At 46.2% G+C, this 15,998-nt stretch overlaps 1 protein-coding gene and 1 long non-coding RNA gene across 2 annotated transcripts in view; both read right to left on the bottom strand.

Moving 5' to 3' along the window:
• LOC148686071 (uncharacterized) overlaps positions 1 to 2,865 on the bottom strand; it is a 45,274-nt gene extending 42,409 nt beyond the window's left edge. The window contains exon 1 of the long non-coding RNA XR_015949745.1: positions 2,141 to 2,865. This is a non-coding gene — a long non-coding RNA (uncharacterized LOC148686071). The remainder of the gene's footprint in view (positions 1 to 2,140) is intronic.
• A 3,434-nt stretch (positions 2,866 to 6,299) lies between these two features.
• Positions 6,300 to 15,530, bottom strand: LOC148686070 (uncharacterized). The gene is made up of 6 exons (XM_088668467.1): positions 15,387 to 15,530; positions 13,704 to 14,196; positions 13,469 to 13,508; positions 12,161 to 12,243; positions 11,305 to 11,431; positions 6,300 to 8,509 (listed from the first exon to the last, which is right to left on the bottom strand). The coding sequence occupies exons 2-6, from the start codon at positions 14,103 to 14,105 to the stop codon at positions 7,326 to 7,328; spliced, it is 1,836 nt and encodes a 611-aa protein (XP_088524593.1). The 5' UTR covers positions 14,106 to 14,196; positions 15,387 to 15,530; the 3' UTR covers positions 6,300 to 7,325.
• Positions 15,531 to 15,998: the final 468 nt, after the last annotated feature.

Here is a 15,998-nt window from a genome sequence, read left to right as displayed (position 1 = left end):
GCCAAAGCCATCCTGGTGAGTGATGGGTGGTGTGGGGGACCCCCCCCCCGGGGAATTGGGGGAGAGAGGGGCTTTGGGGAAGGGGTTGTCCGTCTGCCAGAGAGAAGGACCCTACTGGCTCAGGGCATGGGGAGCCATTCCCGTAGAAAGCCAAGTTTGGAGAGAACCAGAACAGGGATGGGACCCCCTCAGACCTGCTCCCCGCTGGCTGGGCTTTTTGCCCCCCACTCTGCAGTTGGTGGTGGTTGACGAAGGATTAGGCTAGGCGTTCAGTGGATTCTTATATTCTTAATTTCTTATTTTTTTCTTATTTCATTTATTAATTTTATTTGATTGATATTATATTATAATATTTTATTTATATTGCACAAAGCAGCTCAGAGCCCTCCTTCCCCCTCACTACTGTTGCTTTTGTTTTGGTTGATTTTATTAATTTCAGCCTGCTGATATTGTTGACATGGGTGAGTTTTCATGGTTAATTATTTGTTTGTTTTTATTTATTTATTTTAATATTTTGCTATTTATTTTAATATTTTTATTTTATTTATTTTACCTTTTTATTTTGTGCACATTTCTGCCTATTTTGTAAATATTTTGTATATTTTTCTTTTGTACAGAGTACTTGGGGTTAGGTGTAGGCTTAGGGCCGGGGTTAGGGTGGGGGTCAGAGTTAGGCTTGGATGGGCATTTTAGATATTTAGCTAGTGCTATAAAAGAATCCATGACCAGAGAGGAGATTCAAAGATAAATTTATGAACCCTGCTTGGTATGCCTATTGCCTTTAAACATTGCCCTTCAAACTGAACGTTCCTTCCACATGTTGGTCACTGGAGTTCAATCTTTGTATCAATTTCCTTTCTGTTTTTATTCATTTTATACTTTTGTATTTGTTTCTAAACTTTGTAGCAGTTTGTATCAAAACTGTCAAATTGACTTTGTACCACCCACAAGTGTCAAAATACTTCCCAGCACCACCTACTGAGTCTACAAATGGACACACACACAAAGATAACTTCAGATAGTTTTATTTCAATAAAGGAAAATGCAGGACAAGGCATCACACCCGCACTGAGGAATCCTGTCTCCTTATCAGACAGCTCCTAGCACTTCCCAAGACTGGCCCCTGACTCTGAGGCTCTTTCCTCCCGCAGGACCTCTGAGGATACGCCCTCTGTGACAATGGGGAAGAGCGGAAACTAGCGCCAACAGCACTTATTCCAGCTCAAAGTAAGTATCTTGCATTCCTGCATTCATTTCTTTGGTTGCTTCCATCCTCCCAATAGCACATCCCCAAGTGACTTTTAAGGCAGATGATGCGATGTGTGTTCCTGGGTGCCAGGATGAGGCCAGAGGCTTTTCCTGCCCCCTTTCCTGCTGCTGCCCTTCCACCTCTGCCCAGGAGGCTGCAGGGCTCAGGGTGGTCCTCTGGGACAAAGGATTGGGTCCAAGGTGGGTGCAGCCATCCAAGGTGGGTTTTGTAGTGTCATCTGACCCAGATTTTCCTTTCCTCTGCAGAATGTAATAGCTCGGCCAGAGTTGGCCTACCTGTGGCCTGATCGAAGAGAAGGTAAGCCCCACACCTTGGAGACGGAACTCCCTTGTCCCTTCTTTGCTTCCCGCTTCCTTTGCCCTCCATGGTCTCCCTGCCTGAGCTGACAGAGCTGGTCTCACAGGCGGAGTTCAGGACTCCCCGACTGCTGGTGCTGGCCGACTTCAAAATCCGTGTCGAGGCAGCTGGCTCTGGGGTGCTCAGGACAAATGGGGAGGGATGATGGGAACTGTAGTCCAGGAGCTGCTGGGGACCCAAGTTGGGGAAACCCTGCTTTAAAGCAACTTTTGTGTTTGGCCTACAAAGATGGGACCTGTCCACGTTTATATTTTCTTGTATTTTTTTCCATATTGTTTTTTTTATATTATTTTTAAGAGGGCAAATTGAAAGAATGGCAAGTTGCGGAAGGATAAAAGGTTGTGTTTGAAAAAACACAGGAAAAACGGGGGGGGTTGGCCTCCTCAAATATTTTATTGGGGGGGGCAAAGACCCCTAGTTGGTGCCTATTCCCTACACCTACATGTCTCAGGATGGTTACAACATAAAAACACCACATTTTTAAAGGGCATTAGATGTCAATCAGCCAAAGGCCTGGTTTCTCCTAAAGCTGTATAATGTAGGGTTATCAGACGTCCCCGGTTCCCAGGGACAGTTCCCGGTTTTACCAATCTGTCCATGGCCAAAGATGCCAGCGGCAAGAGGCGCTGTGGCCAATTCTGTTGCCAGTGCGGACAGCCGGGTTAGACAGCTGTTAGACAAGCGGGAACATTCCCCCTCCCGCTCCCACCCTCCTCCTCCTCCTCCGTCTGCTCCTCTTGCCGCTGCTGCTTCTGCTTGTTTATTGGTGTTTTGGCGGGAACCTTGCCCCGAGGGCTGAGGGGAGACGTGGAGGGGGCTGGCATATGGTTTATGATGTTCCTTCTCAAACATCCGGATTTGAGAGGGGTGCGGATGCAAGGAAAGGATCGCTGTCATATGGCAGTCATAAAGGCTGGGCGCTTTTATTGCCCGGCCAAAGGAGACACCACCCTCCCGCCTCCTCGCTTGTAAATAAAAACAAAAGTACTCAGCCACATGGCTCCACCCTCTCCCCACACATTCTCCCTATTGCATTTTTCTCTACCTGAAGCGTCAGACAGAAAAAGGGGAGGTTCATTATATAATAACTTTCGTTATCTATCCGTTTGTATTCCTCATGTGCCTTTTTCTGGGACGACCTGACTCTCTGTCCCCTCTCTACCCCCCCTTTTTGTTCCTTCCTTCATTTTCAGTGATGCTTCCAGGAATCCCATAAAAGAAAAGGGGGGGCCTGAACTCACGCACCCACCCACCCACCCCTCCCTCAGTTCCATTCATAGAATCATAGAATCATAGAGTTGGAAGAGACCACAAGGGCCATCCAGTCCAACCCCCTGCCAAGCAGGAAACACCATCAAAGCATTCTTGGCATATGCCTGTCAAGCCTCTGCTTAAAGACCTCCAAAGAAGGAGACTCCACCACACTCCTTGGTAGCAAATTCCACTGCCGAACAGCTCTTACTGTCAGGAAGTTCTTCCTAATGTTTAGGTGGAATCTTCTTTCTTGAATCCATTGCTCCGTGTCCGCTTCTCTGGAGCAGCAGAAAACAATCTTTCTCCCTCCTCCATATGACATCCTTTTATATATTTGAACATGGCTATCATATCACCCCTTAACCTCCTCTTCTCCAGGCTAAACATACCCAGCTCCCTAAGCCGTCCTCATAAGGCATTGTTTCCAGGCCTTTGACCATTTTGGTTGCCCTCTTCTGGACACGTTCCAGCTTATCAGTATCCTTCTTGAACTGTGGTGCCCAGAACTGGACACAGTACTCCAGGTGAGGTCTGACCAGAGCAGAATACAGTGGTACTATTACTTCCCTTGATCTAGATGCTATACTCCTATTGATGCAGCCCAGAATTGCATTGGCTTTTTTAGCTGCTGCATCACACTGCTGACTCATGTAAAGTCTGTGGTCTACCAAGACTCCTAGGTCCTTTTCACATGTACTGCTCTCAAGCCAGGTGTCACCCATCCTGTATTTGTGCCTTTCATTTTTTCTGCCCAAGTGTAGTACCTTACATTTCTCCTTGTTAAAATTCATCTTGTTTGCTTTGGCCCAGTTGTCTAATCTGTTAAGGTCATTTTGAAGTGTGATCCTGTCCTCTGGGGTATTAGCCACCGCTCCCAATTTGGTGTCGTCTGCAAACTTGCTCAGGATGCCCTCAAGCCCATCATCCAAGTCATTGATAAAGATGTTGAATAAGACTGGGCCCAAGACAGAACCCTGTGGCACCCCACTAGTCACTACTCTCCAGGATGAGGAGGAGCCATTGATGAGCACCCTTTGGCTTCGGTCAGTAAGCCAGTTACAAATCCACTGAATGGTAGCATTGTCTAGCCCGCATTTTACCAGCTTGTCAAAGGCCTTGCTGAAATCAAGATAGGCTACATCCACAGTGTTCCCTTCATCTACCAGGCTTGTAATTCTGTCAAAAAATGAGATCAGATTAGTCTGACATTACTTATTTTTCAGAAACCCATGCTGACTTTTAGTGATCACAACGTTCCTTTCTAGGTGCTCACAGACTGTTTGCTTAATGATCTGCTCTAGAATCTTTCCTGGTATTGATGTCAGGCTGACTGGGCGGTAATTGTTTGGGTCCTCTCTTTTCCCATTTTTGAAAATAGGGACAACATTTGCCCTCCTCCAGTCTGCTGGAACTTCGCCTGTTCTCCAGGAATTATCAAATATTATTGCCAGTGGTTCTGAAATCACCTCTGCCAGTTCTTTTAATACTCTTGGATGTAGTTCATCTGGCCCTGGAGACTTGAATACATCTAAACTAGCCAAGTATTCTTGTACTACCTCCTTACTTATTCTGTGCTGTGTTTCCCCTGCTGAATCATCTGCTCCATATTCTTCAGGTCGGGCATTGTTTTCTTTTTTGGAGAAGACTGAGGCAAAGAAGGCATTGAGGAGTTCTGCCCTTTCTCTGTCCCCTGTTTGCATTTCACCATCTTCTCCTCTAAGTCAGCGTTTCTCAACCGCTGTTCCGCGGCACACTAGTGTGCCGCGAGACGATGGCTGGTGTGCCACGACATGCGGCGACGAGAAGGGCGATTTTGCAGCTGCAAACTCCACCTCCCTGGGCGTCCTATTTCTTCGCCCCTTCTAGTTTCCACAGACCAATCAGCTTTCATTATTTCCATTTTCCCCATGCCTCACGTGACAGGATCATCCCAGAATCCTTTAGCCAAAATGGCAGCCCCCAGCTAATAGTGCCTCACGTGTGTCTCTTTTTGGGAAAATCGAGCGGACTTCAAGTAGCTACTTTTAAGATATTCAATCTCCATCATTCAAAAGGTAGTTTGTTGCTAATTCACGGAGGCATGAAGACCAAATCGTCCTCTCACAAGTCCGAGAACACGCACAGGGTAAGATACAGGACGGCGGGGTCGGGTGGGGTGGATCAGAAACCCGGATCCTTTACGAACTCGGCAGCGCTGACCCGCCGGAAAGCAATATTTGGCAAGTGTTTCTTACAGTCATAATTATAATATAGGGCGGCACAGAGTTAATTTTTTAAACTTTTTTAATGGTGGTGTGCCTCGTGATTTTTTTCACGGAACAAGTGTGCCGTGGCCCAAAAAAGGTTGAGAAACACTGCTCTAAGTGACCCCACTGTTTCCTTGTTCTTCCTTTTGCTACGGACATACCCATAAAAGCCCTTTTTGTTGCTTTTAACCTCTCTGGCGAGCCTGAGTTCATTCTGTGCTTTAGCTTTTCTGACTTTGTCTCTACACGTGCTGGCTATATGTTTGAATTCCTCTCTGGTGATTTCCCCCCTTTTCCATTTTTTGTACATATCCCTTTTAAATCTTAACTCAGTTAAAAGTTCTTTAGATAGCCACCCTGTCTTCTTTAGGCACCTTCCATGTTTCCGTCTCATTGGTATTGCCTGAAGTTGTGCTTTTAATATCTCTCTTTTAACAAACTCCCAACCATCATGAACTCCCTTCCCTTTTAGTATTTCTGTCCATGGGATCTCACCCAGTGTTTCCCTAAGTTTTCTGAAGTCGGCTTTCTTAAAGTCTAGGATTTGAGTCTTACTATGCTTGGTTGCTCCTTTCCGCTGAACAATAAACTCCAGAAGAGCATGATCACTCCCACCTAATGATCCTGCCACTTCTACCCCACTAACCAGGTCATCACTATTGGTTAGGACCAGATCTAAAATGACTGATCCTCTTGTTGCTTCTCCCACTTTCTGGACAATGAAATTGTCTGCAAAGCCAGTGAGGAATCTGTTCGACCTTATGCTCTTGGCTGAGTTTGACATCCAACAAATATCAGGATAGTTGAAATCCCCCATTACTACTATCTCACCTCCTTTTGAATGCCTGGTCATCTGTTCCAGGAAGGCATCATCTGTGTCCTCAGTTTGGTTTGGGGGTCTATAGTAAACTCCCACAATGAGATCACTGTTATTTTTCTCTCCCTTAATTTTGACCCAGATACTCTCAACTTGGCTTTGAAGTTTTAAATCCTGGATCTCTTCACAGGTATACACATCCCTGACATATAACGCTACTCCTCCTCCTCTCCTGTTTGGTCTATTTCTCTGAAATAGATTGTATCCCTCTATTTCTACATTCCAATCATGAGACTCATCCCACCAGGTTTCAGTAATGCCTATTATGTCATATTTAGTTTGCTGTACCAAGAGCTCAAGTTCATCTTGTTTATTTCCCATGCTCTGTGTATTAGTATACAGACATTGAAGACCATTTATCATTCCCCCATGTCTCTTATTTAAGGATATTTTCTTCTCACCACTAGGTCTGCGTGCTTTTTGCTCCATTTGGTCCTTGACATTTGGATGATCATCTTCAGAACTTGATACTCCTACCTTCAGGACCACTGTCTCCCTCCCCCACATAAGTCAGTTTAAAGCCCTCCTGATGAGGTTTTTTAGTTTCATGGCAAAAACATTCCTCCCAACTTTTGTGAGGTGCAGCCCATCACTTGCCAGAAGTCTATCTTCAAGAAACAGCAGACCGTGATCTAAGAATCCAAACCGTTCCTGTTTGCACCATTTGCGAAGCCAGTTGTTCACTTCGACCTATTTTTCCCTCTCTCCCTGGGCCATGTCGTTCAACTGGGAGGACAGATGAGATGACTATTTGTGCATTTAATTGCTTCAACTTCCTGCCCAGAGCCTCATAATCACTTTTGATCTACTGTAGGCTATGGCTTGCAGTGTCATTGGTTCCCACATGCACCAAAAGGAAGGGGTATTTGTCGGTGGGTTTTATGATTCCTTGCAGCCGTTCTGTTACATCTTTGATCTTGGCCCCGGGTAGACAGCACACCTCTCGAGACATCTTGTCAGGCCCACAGATCACTGCTTCTGTACCCCTCAGTATGGAATCCCCTATCACCACTACACACCTCTTCACAGGCTTGGTCGGGATTCTTCCATGTGCTGTCCCTTCCAAGGTTACCTGCATATTCCCGGAGGACTGACTTTGCTGCTCGTCTTCATATTCCTCATCAACTGTGATAGTCATCCTATCCTAATTTTTCTTTCCCTTCTCTCTCTCTCTCTCCCCTCCCTATGCTTTACCCATAACCAAGGAACCTGACTCTGGTTGCCATGGAAACTACATGTTTGCAAAATGATGTTCCCTACTAATAATCCAGATGCTACTGTCTTTTAACCCCTTGGCTGCTGCAAAAAAGTGTCTCTGGATTCATGGGAAAAAATATGGTAATCTGGTTTTTATGACCTTTGTGTGGATTATTTTATGGGAAGTGAGTGTGGAGCTCTTCCTGAAGCTCTTTCCACATTCCACACACTGATAGGGTTTCTCCCCTGTATGAATTCTTTGATGGGAACTGAGAGAGGAGCTAACAGTGAAGCTCTTTCCACATTCCACACACTGATAGGGTTTCTCCCCTGTATGAGTTCTTTGATGTCTTCTGAGATGGCAGTTCTTACTGAAGCGCTTTCCACATTCCACGCACTGATATGGTTTCTCCCCTGTATGAATTCTCTGATGCTTAGTGAGAGAGGAGCTGTGACTGAAGCTCTTTCCACATTCCACGCACTGATATGGCTTCTCCCCTGTATGAATTCTTTGATGGGAAATGAGAGAGGAGTTCGTACTGAAGCTCTTTCCACATTCCACACACTGATATGGTTTCTCCCCTGTATGAATTCTTTGATGGTAAGTGAGAGAGGAGCTGGTACTGAAGCTCTTTCCACATTCCACACACTGATATGGTTTCTCCCCTGTATGAATTCTCTGATGCTTAGTGAGAGAGGAGCTGTCAATGAAACTCTTTCCACATTCCACACACTGATAAGGTTTTTCCCCTGTATGAATTCTTTGATGGGAAGTGATAGTTTCCTTCTTATTGAAGCTCTTTCCACATTCCACACACTTATATGGTTTCTCCCCTGTATGAATTATTTGATGGGAAATAAGATGGGAGCTCTGATTGAAGCTCTTTCCACATTTCCCACACTGATAAGGTTTCTCCCCTGTATGAATTCTCTGATGCTTAGTGAGAGAGGAGCTGTCAGTGAAACTCTTTCCACATTCCAAGCACTGATAGGGCTTCTCCCCTGTATGAATTTTTTGATGGGAAGTAAGATTGGAGCTCTGACTGAAGCTCTTTCCACATTCCACACACTGATAGGGTTTCTCCCCTGTATGAATGCTCTGATGGGACGTGAGAGAGGAGCTATGACTGAAGCTCTTTCCACATTCCATGCACTGATAGAGTTTCTGTCCAATGAGATTTTGTTGATGGGAAGTGGAATGGGAGCTCCGACTGCAGCTTTCTCCACACTCCAAATTTTTACGTGGCTTCTTCTCTCTGTGGATTTTGTCATGGTCACCTTTGTTCTCAATTTCAAATTCATCACAATCTGCAATGGAAACAAAAAGGGATTAGAGCCTCAGGAACAAATGGAGAAGAACTGAAGGGAGTTGGGTGTGTGTTCATTACCTGTGTTGTTTGTCATTAAACAACATATTTATTATTAGATTCTGATGAGTTGTTGAATGTTGCTTTGATATACAGTAGTGGTCAAGATTGTGGAAGACTTTTGGGGAAAAGGTTCTATGGCTTCTTTTGGAATAAGACTATAAAATTATATATCAATGGGAAGATGATTTAATCAAGAATGGAATCCAACAAAGTTTGCTCAATTACCCGTATTCTATCAAACGTAATAGCCAAATAACTAGAAAAAGGAAGCACAACTTGCTTTGGGTGACTTTTGTCAGTGTGCTATGTGATTGCCATCAAGTTGGTTGGCTTTTTGTGTTCTTTCATTTATTGAGGTTGTAAAACATAATAATATTATAGAAATGGCAGAAAGAGTTGATTGGTCACCCAGAAAGTGATGTAAAATTGTACTATTAAGTGAAGAAGGCTACAGTTATGAATAAATTAGAATAGAGATTGGGGAAAACTTAACCAAAGCTGGCCTTTCTATATGGCTGGTAAAGGCAAGAAAAGATGCAGAAAGGCAACTGACGATCGAAGAATGGAGAGACGGTACCTACATGAAAGAATAAAATCATCTGGGTGTATACAAGATGACATGGCGAAATGTAATGTGAAGTTGAGTGCGAGGACTGGTCTAAATGTTAGATTTCTAAGGGGAAAGCCATTGTTATCTCTCAAGCAAAGGTTGAAAAGATTAAACCCATGTTTACTGGACAGAGGAACAATGGGACAGTATTATTTGGAGCAATGAGACCCAAATCTCCTTGCTTGGTAGTGATGGCATGAAACACGTGAGGAGAAGAATCAGAGAAGATTTACATCCTTCTTGCATTACACCGACCGTGAAACACCCAGATAGTGTGATGATCTGGGGTTGTATGGCAGCAAAAGGTGTGTGCAGAATTTGTATCATTAGTGGGAATGTAAATGCCCCAAAATACATGAATGAAATACTTGAGCTCAAACTGAAGCTTTCCGCAGGTGATCTTTTCCCAGATACTGAAGCATTTAGAAATATTTATAGAAATATTTATTTATTTATTTATTTGTTTGTTAGTTAGTTTGTTAGTTATTTCAACAGGATTCAGCTCCATGTCATGTTGCTGCTGTGTGCAAAGGTGATTTCAATATAATCCTATTCCACTGCTGGAATGGCCTGGGAATAGCCCAAACTTTAGCCCAATCAGAAATCTATGGAGCCAACTAAAGAAACTTGTTAGTCAGAAGCAACCCAGCAATAAAGCCCAAGTAACAGAGGGAATAATTCAGTCTTGGTTTCACATTATTACAGATGCAAAACTAAAAACTTGGTTCACTTCACGAGAAGGCGTTGTAACGCCGTAATTAAAGCTAAAGGTTACCAATGGTTACCAAAGGTTTCATGTTTTTTCTTTATGACTGCCTTCATAAAAGTTCCTGTATTACATTCTTCATTAAATAATGTTTCCATTTATATATAATTTTATGGTATTACTCCACACAGAACTGGTGTTATGAGCCATCAAACCTCAGAAATACACTTTTCACAAAAGGTTTCCCCAATTTTGGCCACTAGTATAAGTTGTTCATTTTAAAGTTAATGTTCTTTTTATATGGGATCAGGTTATTATTATTTGTGTTTCGTGTTTATATGTGTGTTGAAAGCTGTCCAGAATGGCTGGGGCACATAATTATTATTATTATTACTACAGTGGTACCTCAATTTAAGAACAGCCCTGTTCGGGAAAAGATTAAGTTGGTAAACCGAGATGCCCTGTATTACTGTTGTTGTTGTTGTTGTGATAAATGTAGTATTGTAAAGTTCATTAGTGGGTCGTAAATCCTTAGACCCACACAGCCAATCTTCAATGGCTGCCCAGTACGCTCTCCAGCTCGCTCTGCAAAGCTTCTTCTTGTTCAGACCCAGCAGAGTTGCAGCGCAGCTGGAACAATGGCAGTCTGTGTCTTCAATTAAACAGACTCAACTTCGTTGCTTCTAATCTAACTCAACTTTATTACAGAAGCATAAGAGAAACAGCAAAACCGACAGAAGCTAGCTGCATGTTTGCAGCTCTTATCTCTAGCACTCTCTCCTACACACTCCTCTCCAGCAGAAACTCAGACTCGGACTCTCAGACTCAAAACCAAAGCTGAACTCTGAAACAAAGGAAATTTCACGTATCACTTGTGGGCAGACACCCAGAGAATCAGAACGCCTCCAGAGTGTTTTAACTCTGTGTTCACCAGAATCCCAACAATTATTATTATTATCCTCATAATCATCATCATCACTGCTACTATGACCTGAGATTCATCATTTCTGGGATGAATTTTGTTTGGCCCAGTCATGGCATCCCCTCCATCTCCAATGTCAGTCGTCTCTTTGGTCAACCCAAGAGTGACAGGAGCAAAAACAAAACCAGAAAACCTGAAGCTAACAATTCTGAAGCTGACATTTAAGATGGCCTGGGCAGTTCAGAGCAGCCCAATCATGGTAGAAAAAGGAATAATTTGAGGAAGATTGTTTAAAGAAAAAACTGTAATTTACTGTTTATTGTGGGGGTCTTAGATCACGACTGGACCTAATGGTCAGAGGTCCTTTTACCTTTACCTAGGTTCCCAGGTGCTATAGGCGGCGCTGTTGAGCTCTGTGAAAATATATGAGGTTCCTCACATACAGGTATTTTTTGAATTTCCAGGCAGATATGACGATCCCACAGGGAGCCTTACCAAGAGAGGCCACTAGCTCACAATTCTCCTCCATGACGTCCTCATGCAGAGCTCTCTGGTCAGAATCCAGCAATGCCCACTCCTCGTCCGTGAAACAAACAGCGACATCTTCAAAGCACACCGGACCCTGAAAGAAAAAGGGAAATGTCCTCCTCTGAGACAGCATCAATATGATCTGCTACACAATGCTCTGTTGTTTCCTTCCTGTAAATTGTGGTGTTGTTTCAATAGGATTGCTTTGCTGCACATTTTATTTATGGATGCTTATTTTATTATTCGTTTTAATTATGGGTGTTCATTATGGGGTTGGCTAGGTGAATCCAGGCCGTTATTTGTTCTCATGTGTCCGCTACTTAGAAACCAGTTGTAGCATTCACTGATCAATCTAGATTCTAGAAATAAAATCAGCCTATTTTGGATGGCCGTCTTGGATGATCCAGCAGAGATTCCTGCAATGCAGGGAGTCTCCTGGCTCTGAGAGACAAGCAGGTAGGGTGGCTTCTGACAAAAGGAGAGGGAGTCACCGGCGGCTCTGCCTTATCCTGACTCACCTCAGTCTCTCAACCTCCCTCCTCCCACTCACCTACTTCCTCTTCTGCCTCTGATTCTGCACTGCATTCTGCCACAGAGTCTCCCAACTCACTACGCCCTGTTACCCCTTCAGCTTCTGACTCCTACTCTTCCCAGGCTTCTCCCTCTTCCCCCTCTGACTGCCCATCCTCTGCTTCTTGAGCTCTGAGCCATCTTCCCTTCCTGGTTCCCCAGCTGCATCCTCCCACCATTCCTATGTGTCCAACCAGTCCATGACATTGCTCCATCCCTCGGCCTCTGTCCCCACAAGGCAGCTTCCCCTGACCTGATCTGGTTCCACAGCCGCTGCTTCCCTTCTGCCCCCATGAAAAGACGGATCAGGAGGTCTTCCTGGCATCATTCTGTCACCTGCAAGAGAAAAAAGGTAAACAAGACGCCAGGAGTGCCTGCTTCTCTCACAGGTGAGACAGGGCATGTCTAAGCACAGATGGGCCTTTGAGAAACCCTTACCTGCTGAGAGCATTTGGACGTTTGTGCCCATTTCATATGTTTGCTGTGCAGAAATACATCTCCCCTCCTCTGGACCCTTGTTCCCAACTGTCTCCCCCCCAAAAAAGATGAAAAGAACGCTCAGATGAGTTGGAAAAGCAACAGAATGAGACCAAAGGGAGAAATACCACCTTCCTCCTTACCCAGTGGCCTCTCTCTGGTGTCCAACGGAGGTTGAACAGCTAGTGAAATATGGGGAGCCCTAGAGCATCTGCTTGGCATGCAGAATGTCCCAGGGTCAACCCCTGACATCTCCTGCAAGGGCTGGACGAAATCCCTACCTGAAACTCTGGGGAGCTGCTGAAAGTCAGTGTAGACCAGGGGTCCTCAAACCATGTCCCGTAGGCCAAATCCAGCCCACCAGTGTCATGAAACTGGCCTGCACGGCTATCTCAGATCCCGCCAAGTGTCCGAGGCTGAAAGCCTTTCAGTTGCTGGAGGAAGATCAGCTGTACCTGCTGGAGGTGATTCAGAACTGCCAGGCAGCTCAGCTCAGGGGCTCCGAACCCTGAAGTGCTCCAAGCAGGAGACGGCCAAAGCCATCCTGGGGAGTGATGGGTGGTGTGGGGGAGCCCCATGGTGAAGTGGGGCAGGGAGGGGCTTTGGGGAAGGGGTTGTGCATCTGCTGGAGAGGAAGAGACTACTGGCTCAAGGCATGGGGAGCCATTCCCGTAGAAAGCCAAGCTTGGAGAGAACCAGAACAGGGATGGGACCCCTCAGACCTGCTCCCCGCTGGCTGGGCTCTTTGTCCCCCACTCTGCAGTTGGTGGTGGTTGACAAAGGATTAGGCGAGGCGTTCAGTGGGTTCTTATATTCTCAATTTCTTATTTTTATTCTTATTTCATTTATTACTTTTATTTGTTTGATTGATGGATTGATTTATAATTTATTTTAACATTTTATTTATTTTGCACAAAGCAGCTCAGAGCCCTCCAGCCATTTTGCAGCGGATGGAACTGGTGGATCCTCCTCTGGACCCTTGTTCCCAACTGTCTCCCCCCAAAACAAGATGAAAAGAACCCTCAGATGAGTTGGGAAAAGAACAGAATGAGACCAAATGGAGAAAAGCCACCTTCCTCCTTACCCAGTGGCCTCTCTCTGGTGTCCAACGGAGGCCTCTCTCCCTGAAAAAGAAAAACAAGGATTCAAGAGAGAATGGTGAGAAATATTAGAAAGAGAACGACAAAGACTTGAAGGGTGTGAGATCTCATTCTATGGATGCTTTACCAGAAAAGGATGAGCCATCAGCAGACCATTATGGGATGTTCTCTGTCCTGTTTGGAGCCCCTTGGGAGTATCCAGAGGAAAGTCTCTCTCACCTGCTTTCTTTCCTCTGCCTGACTCAGGAGGAAACCTTCGGCCAGGGCCACCGCCTGGGAACTGGTCTCTGCTCCGCATTCCCTCACCCAGCTCTCCATCTCCGGGGGAAGGACAGCCAGGAACTGCTCCAAGATCACCAGGTCCAGCATCTCAGCTTTCGTGTGCCTTTCTGGCTTCAGCCACTGGTGGCAAAAGTGGTAAAGTCGGCTGCAAACCTCTCGGGGTCCTTTGGCCTCCTGGCAGCAGAACTGCCTCAACTTCTGGCTCTGCACCTCTGAGCGGAGGGCGTCCTCCTCACCCAGGATCTTCTGCACTGGGTTCTCCCAGAATCCCCCACTGCTCCCAGTTTGGATGGCATGGCCTCTTCCTGTTCCAGGGCCAGCTGAGTCTCGCTCATCCATCTGTGCTCTCAGGAAGCCTCTAAGAGATCGGAAGGAACCCTTTGGTCTTCTGCCGAATTCTGTCCGTCTTAATGAGAAGCTCTAGCAAACCCTACAAAGTAAATACATTGTTCTGTTATAGAATTTGTGGGACCAGGGGGGGAAGATGGTTCCCTGAACAAGCATGAATGAATCTTGTTGGGATCTAGGGCTGAACTGCACCACATCACAGACCATGCGTTATCTTTGGGGGGGGGGGGAGAGGAGGAAGAGCAAAAGAAATGCAATGCAAAATGTGGAGGAAACTGAAGGGATATCTGTGAGATTAATTAACCTTGTTTCTGCTGCCTTCCAGTCAGTGCATGAAGTCAGAACTGACTGACAAGGGAATCCTTTGTTTCTTGTGAAAAATGGATGCTTGGCTCTAGTGGGGGTCCTCACCTGGGGGTCCTAAGGAGTTGCTCCCCATCCCACCATCACTCCCCTGCTTCTGTCTCCTTTTCTTGCATTTGGACTCTCTGCCGCTCTCAAGACAAACTCCTGGGGTAGGGTCCTTTTTTCTTTGCTCTGAGGGCCAGGTATGTATCTGACCGACTCCCTAAGGGCCAAGTGGGCGGGGCCAAATAAATATCCCTTGAAAATTAGGTGGGTAATTTATCATCATTTAATAGCTTAACACACACACAGGCATTGATGCCAAGGTCCCTGGAGGCTCAGTGAGTAGCAGCGCCCATTTCCGCCTGGTTTTCCAGCAACAATCCCTTTGGGACAGAGAGGATGTGGTCCTGGGATGCCATGCTCTGGGTGCGAGGGGATTGCTGCAGTGGCCTCCGTGTGGAGCTGCCCTTGGAGACGACTGGGAATCTGGTCTGCAATGCAGCAGCCAGACTATGGGCTGGGATCCCTCTCTTTATTCCTGGCCTTTCCCCCCCCCTTAACTTCCTTCCTCCCCGTGGGTTTTTTTATATGGGGGGGGGGCTAGTCCACCTCCTCGCCCAGCTTTGGAAAACCATTTGCACATGTTTCCTCTGTTGTGCAATGACGCTGAGCGACGTCACACAGAGTTAAAGTCCTAGGGACTCCTTTGTTTGAAGAAGGGAGATTTCGTGGGAGTCAGTTTGGGATCCTCTGATCTCCAGGAAGGAGAGCCTTGCAGACCTCGCCCCCCCCTGGCAGGACCCTCTCCTCCCTGACTTGGCTTTGCCCCCCCCCAGGCATCCTCCCCTGCTGCAGCCCTGGGACCCCACCGTCTTCCCACTGCACCCTCGAGGGGGGGGGAGAGGAGAGAGAGAGGAGACTCACCAGATCATCCCAGGAGAGGACAGCGATGCAGCCCTTGCAGGAGAGATACCAAAGCAACACCCACCCCCCCTTCCTTGCAGGAAAGGACTGGGGAGGGAGGGGCCTTGGCTCTGGAGGACCTGGCCCCCCTTGCTTCCTGTCCTCTCCAGGAAGGCAGCTCAGTTGCTTTTAACCCTTGCAAAGCCGAGTCCACCCAGCTCTGCCTTCCACGTTTACTTGATTTCTTGCTTAAGTCGGGGTTGTTGTTGTTTTCCATTTCTTGCATTTATCTAGTGTCCGAATGTTTCTGTCTGGTTGCAGCCTATGCTAATAGACGCGGTTGATTCCTAAATCTGAAGGGGGTTTATCTGTGTGCCCCTTTCCCCCTGTCCCACAGATACCTCCCCAAAGGAGCAAGCAGCACATTTATACAAATGCAGAATAAACAGCACTGTAGTTGCAAACCTCAGCAACCTCGCCTCTCCCTGGCAGGACCCCCTGAACCCAGGGGGATCTCACCTCCCCGCATGAGCCACCCTCCCCTGCAGCCCTGGGACCCCCCACCTTCTCCCCACTGGAATGCAGCTTTTGCAGGAGCCCTAGAGCATCTGCTTGGCATGCAAAATGTCCCAG

This window comes from Zootoca vivipara, chromosome 4, assembly GCF_965207765.1.
Source record: "Zootoca vivipara chromosome 4, rZooViv2.hap1.1, whole genome shotgun sequence".
Taxonomy (NCBI): domain Eukaryota; kingdom Metazoa; phylum Chordata; class Lepidosauria; order Squamata; family Lacertidae; genus Zootoca; species Zootoca vivipara.
Note: the sequence above shows the minus strand (reverse complement) of the source record. Positions and strands in the feature narration are given on the sequence as shown.

Bases quoted from the DNA above. Each gene is read 5' to 3' on its own strand.
- LOC148686070 (XM_088668467.1), bottom strand. From the start codon at position 14,105: ATGGATGAGCGAGACTCAGCTGGCCCTGGAACAGGAAGAGGCCATGCC. The intron at 13,509-13,703 runs GTGAGAGAGACT...TTTCTTTTTCAG, and splicing joins AGGCAGAGGAAAGAAAGCAG to GGAGAGAGGCCTCCGTTGGA. The intron at 11,432-12,160 runs GTCAGGGGAAGC...TTTTTCTTTCAG, and splicing joins CGGCTGTGGAACCAGATCAG to GGTCCGGTGTGCTTTGAAGA.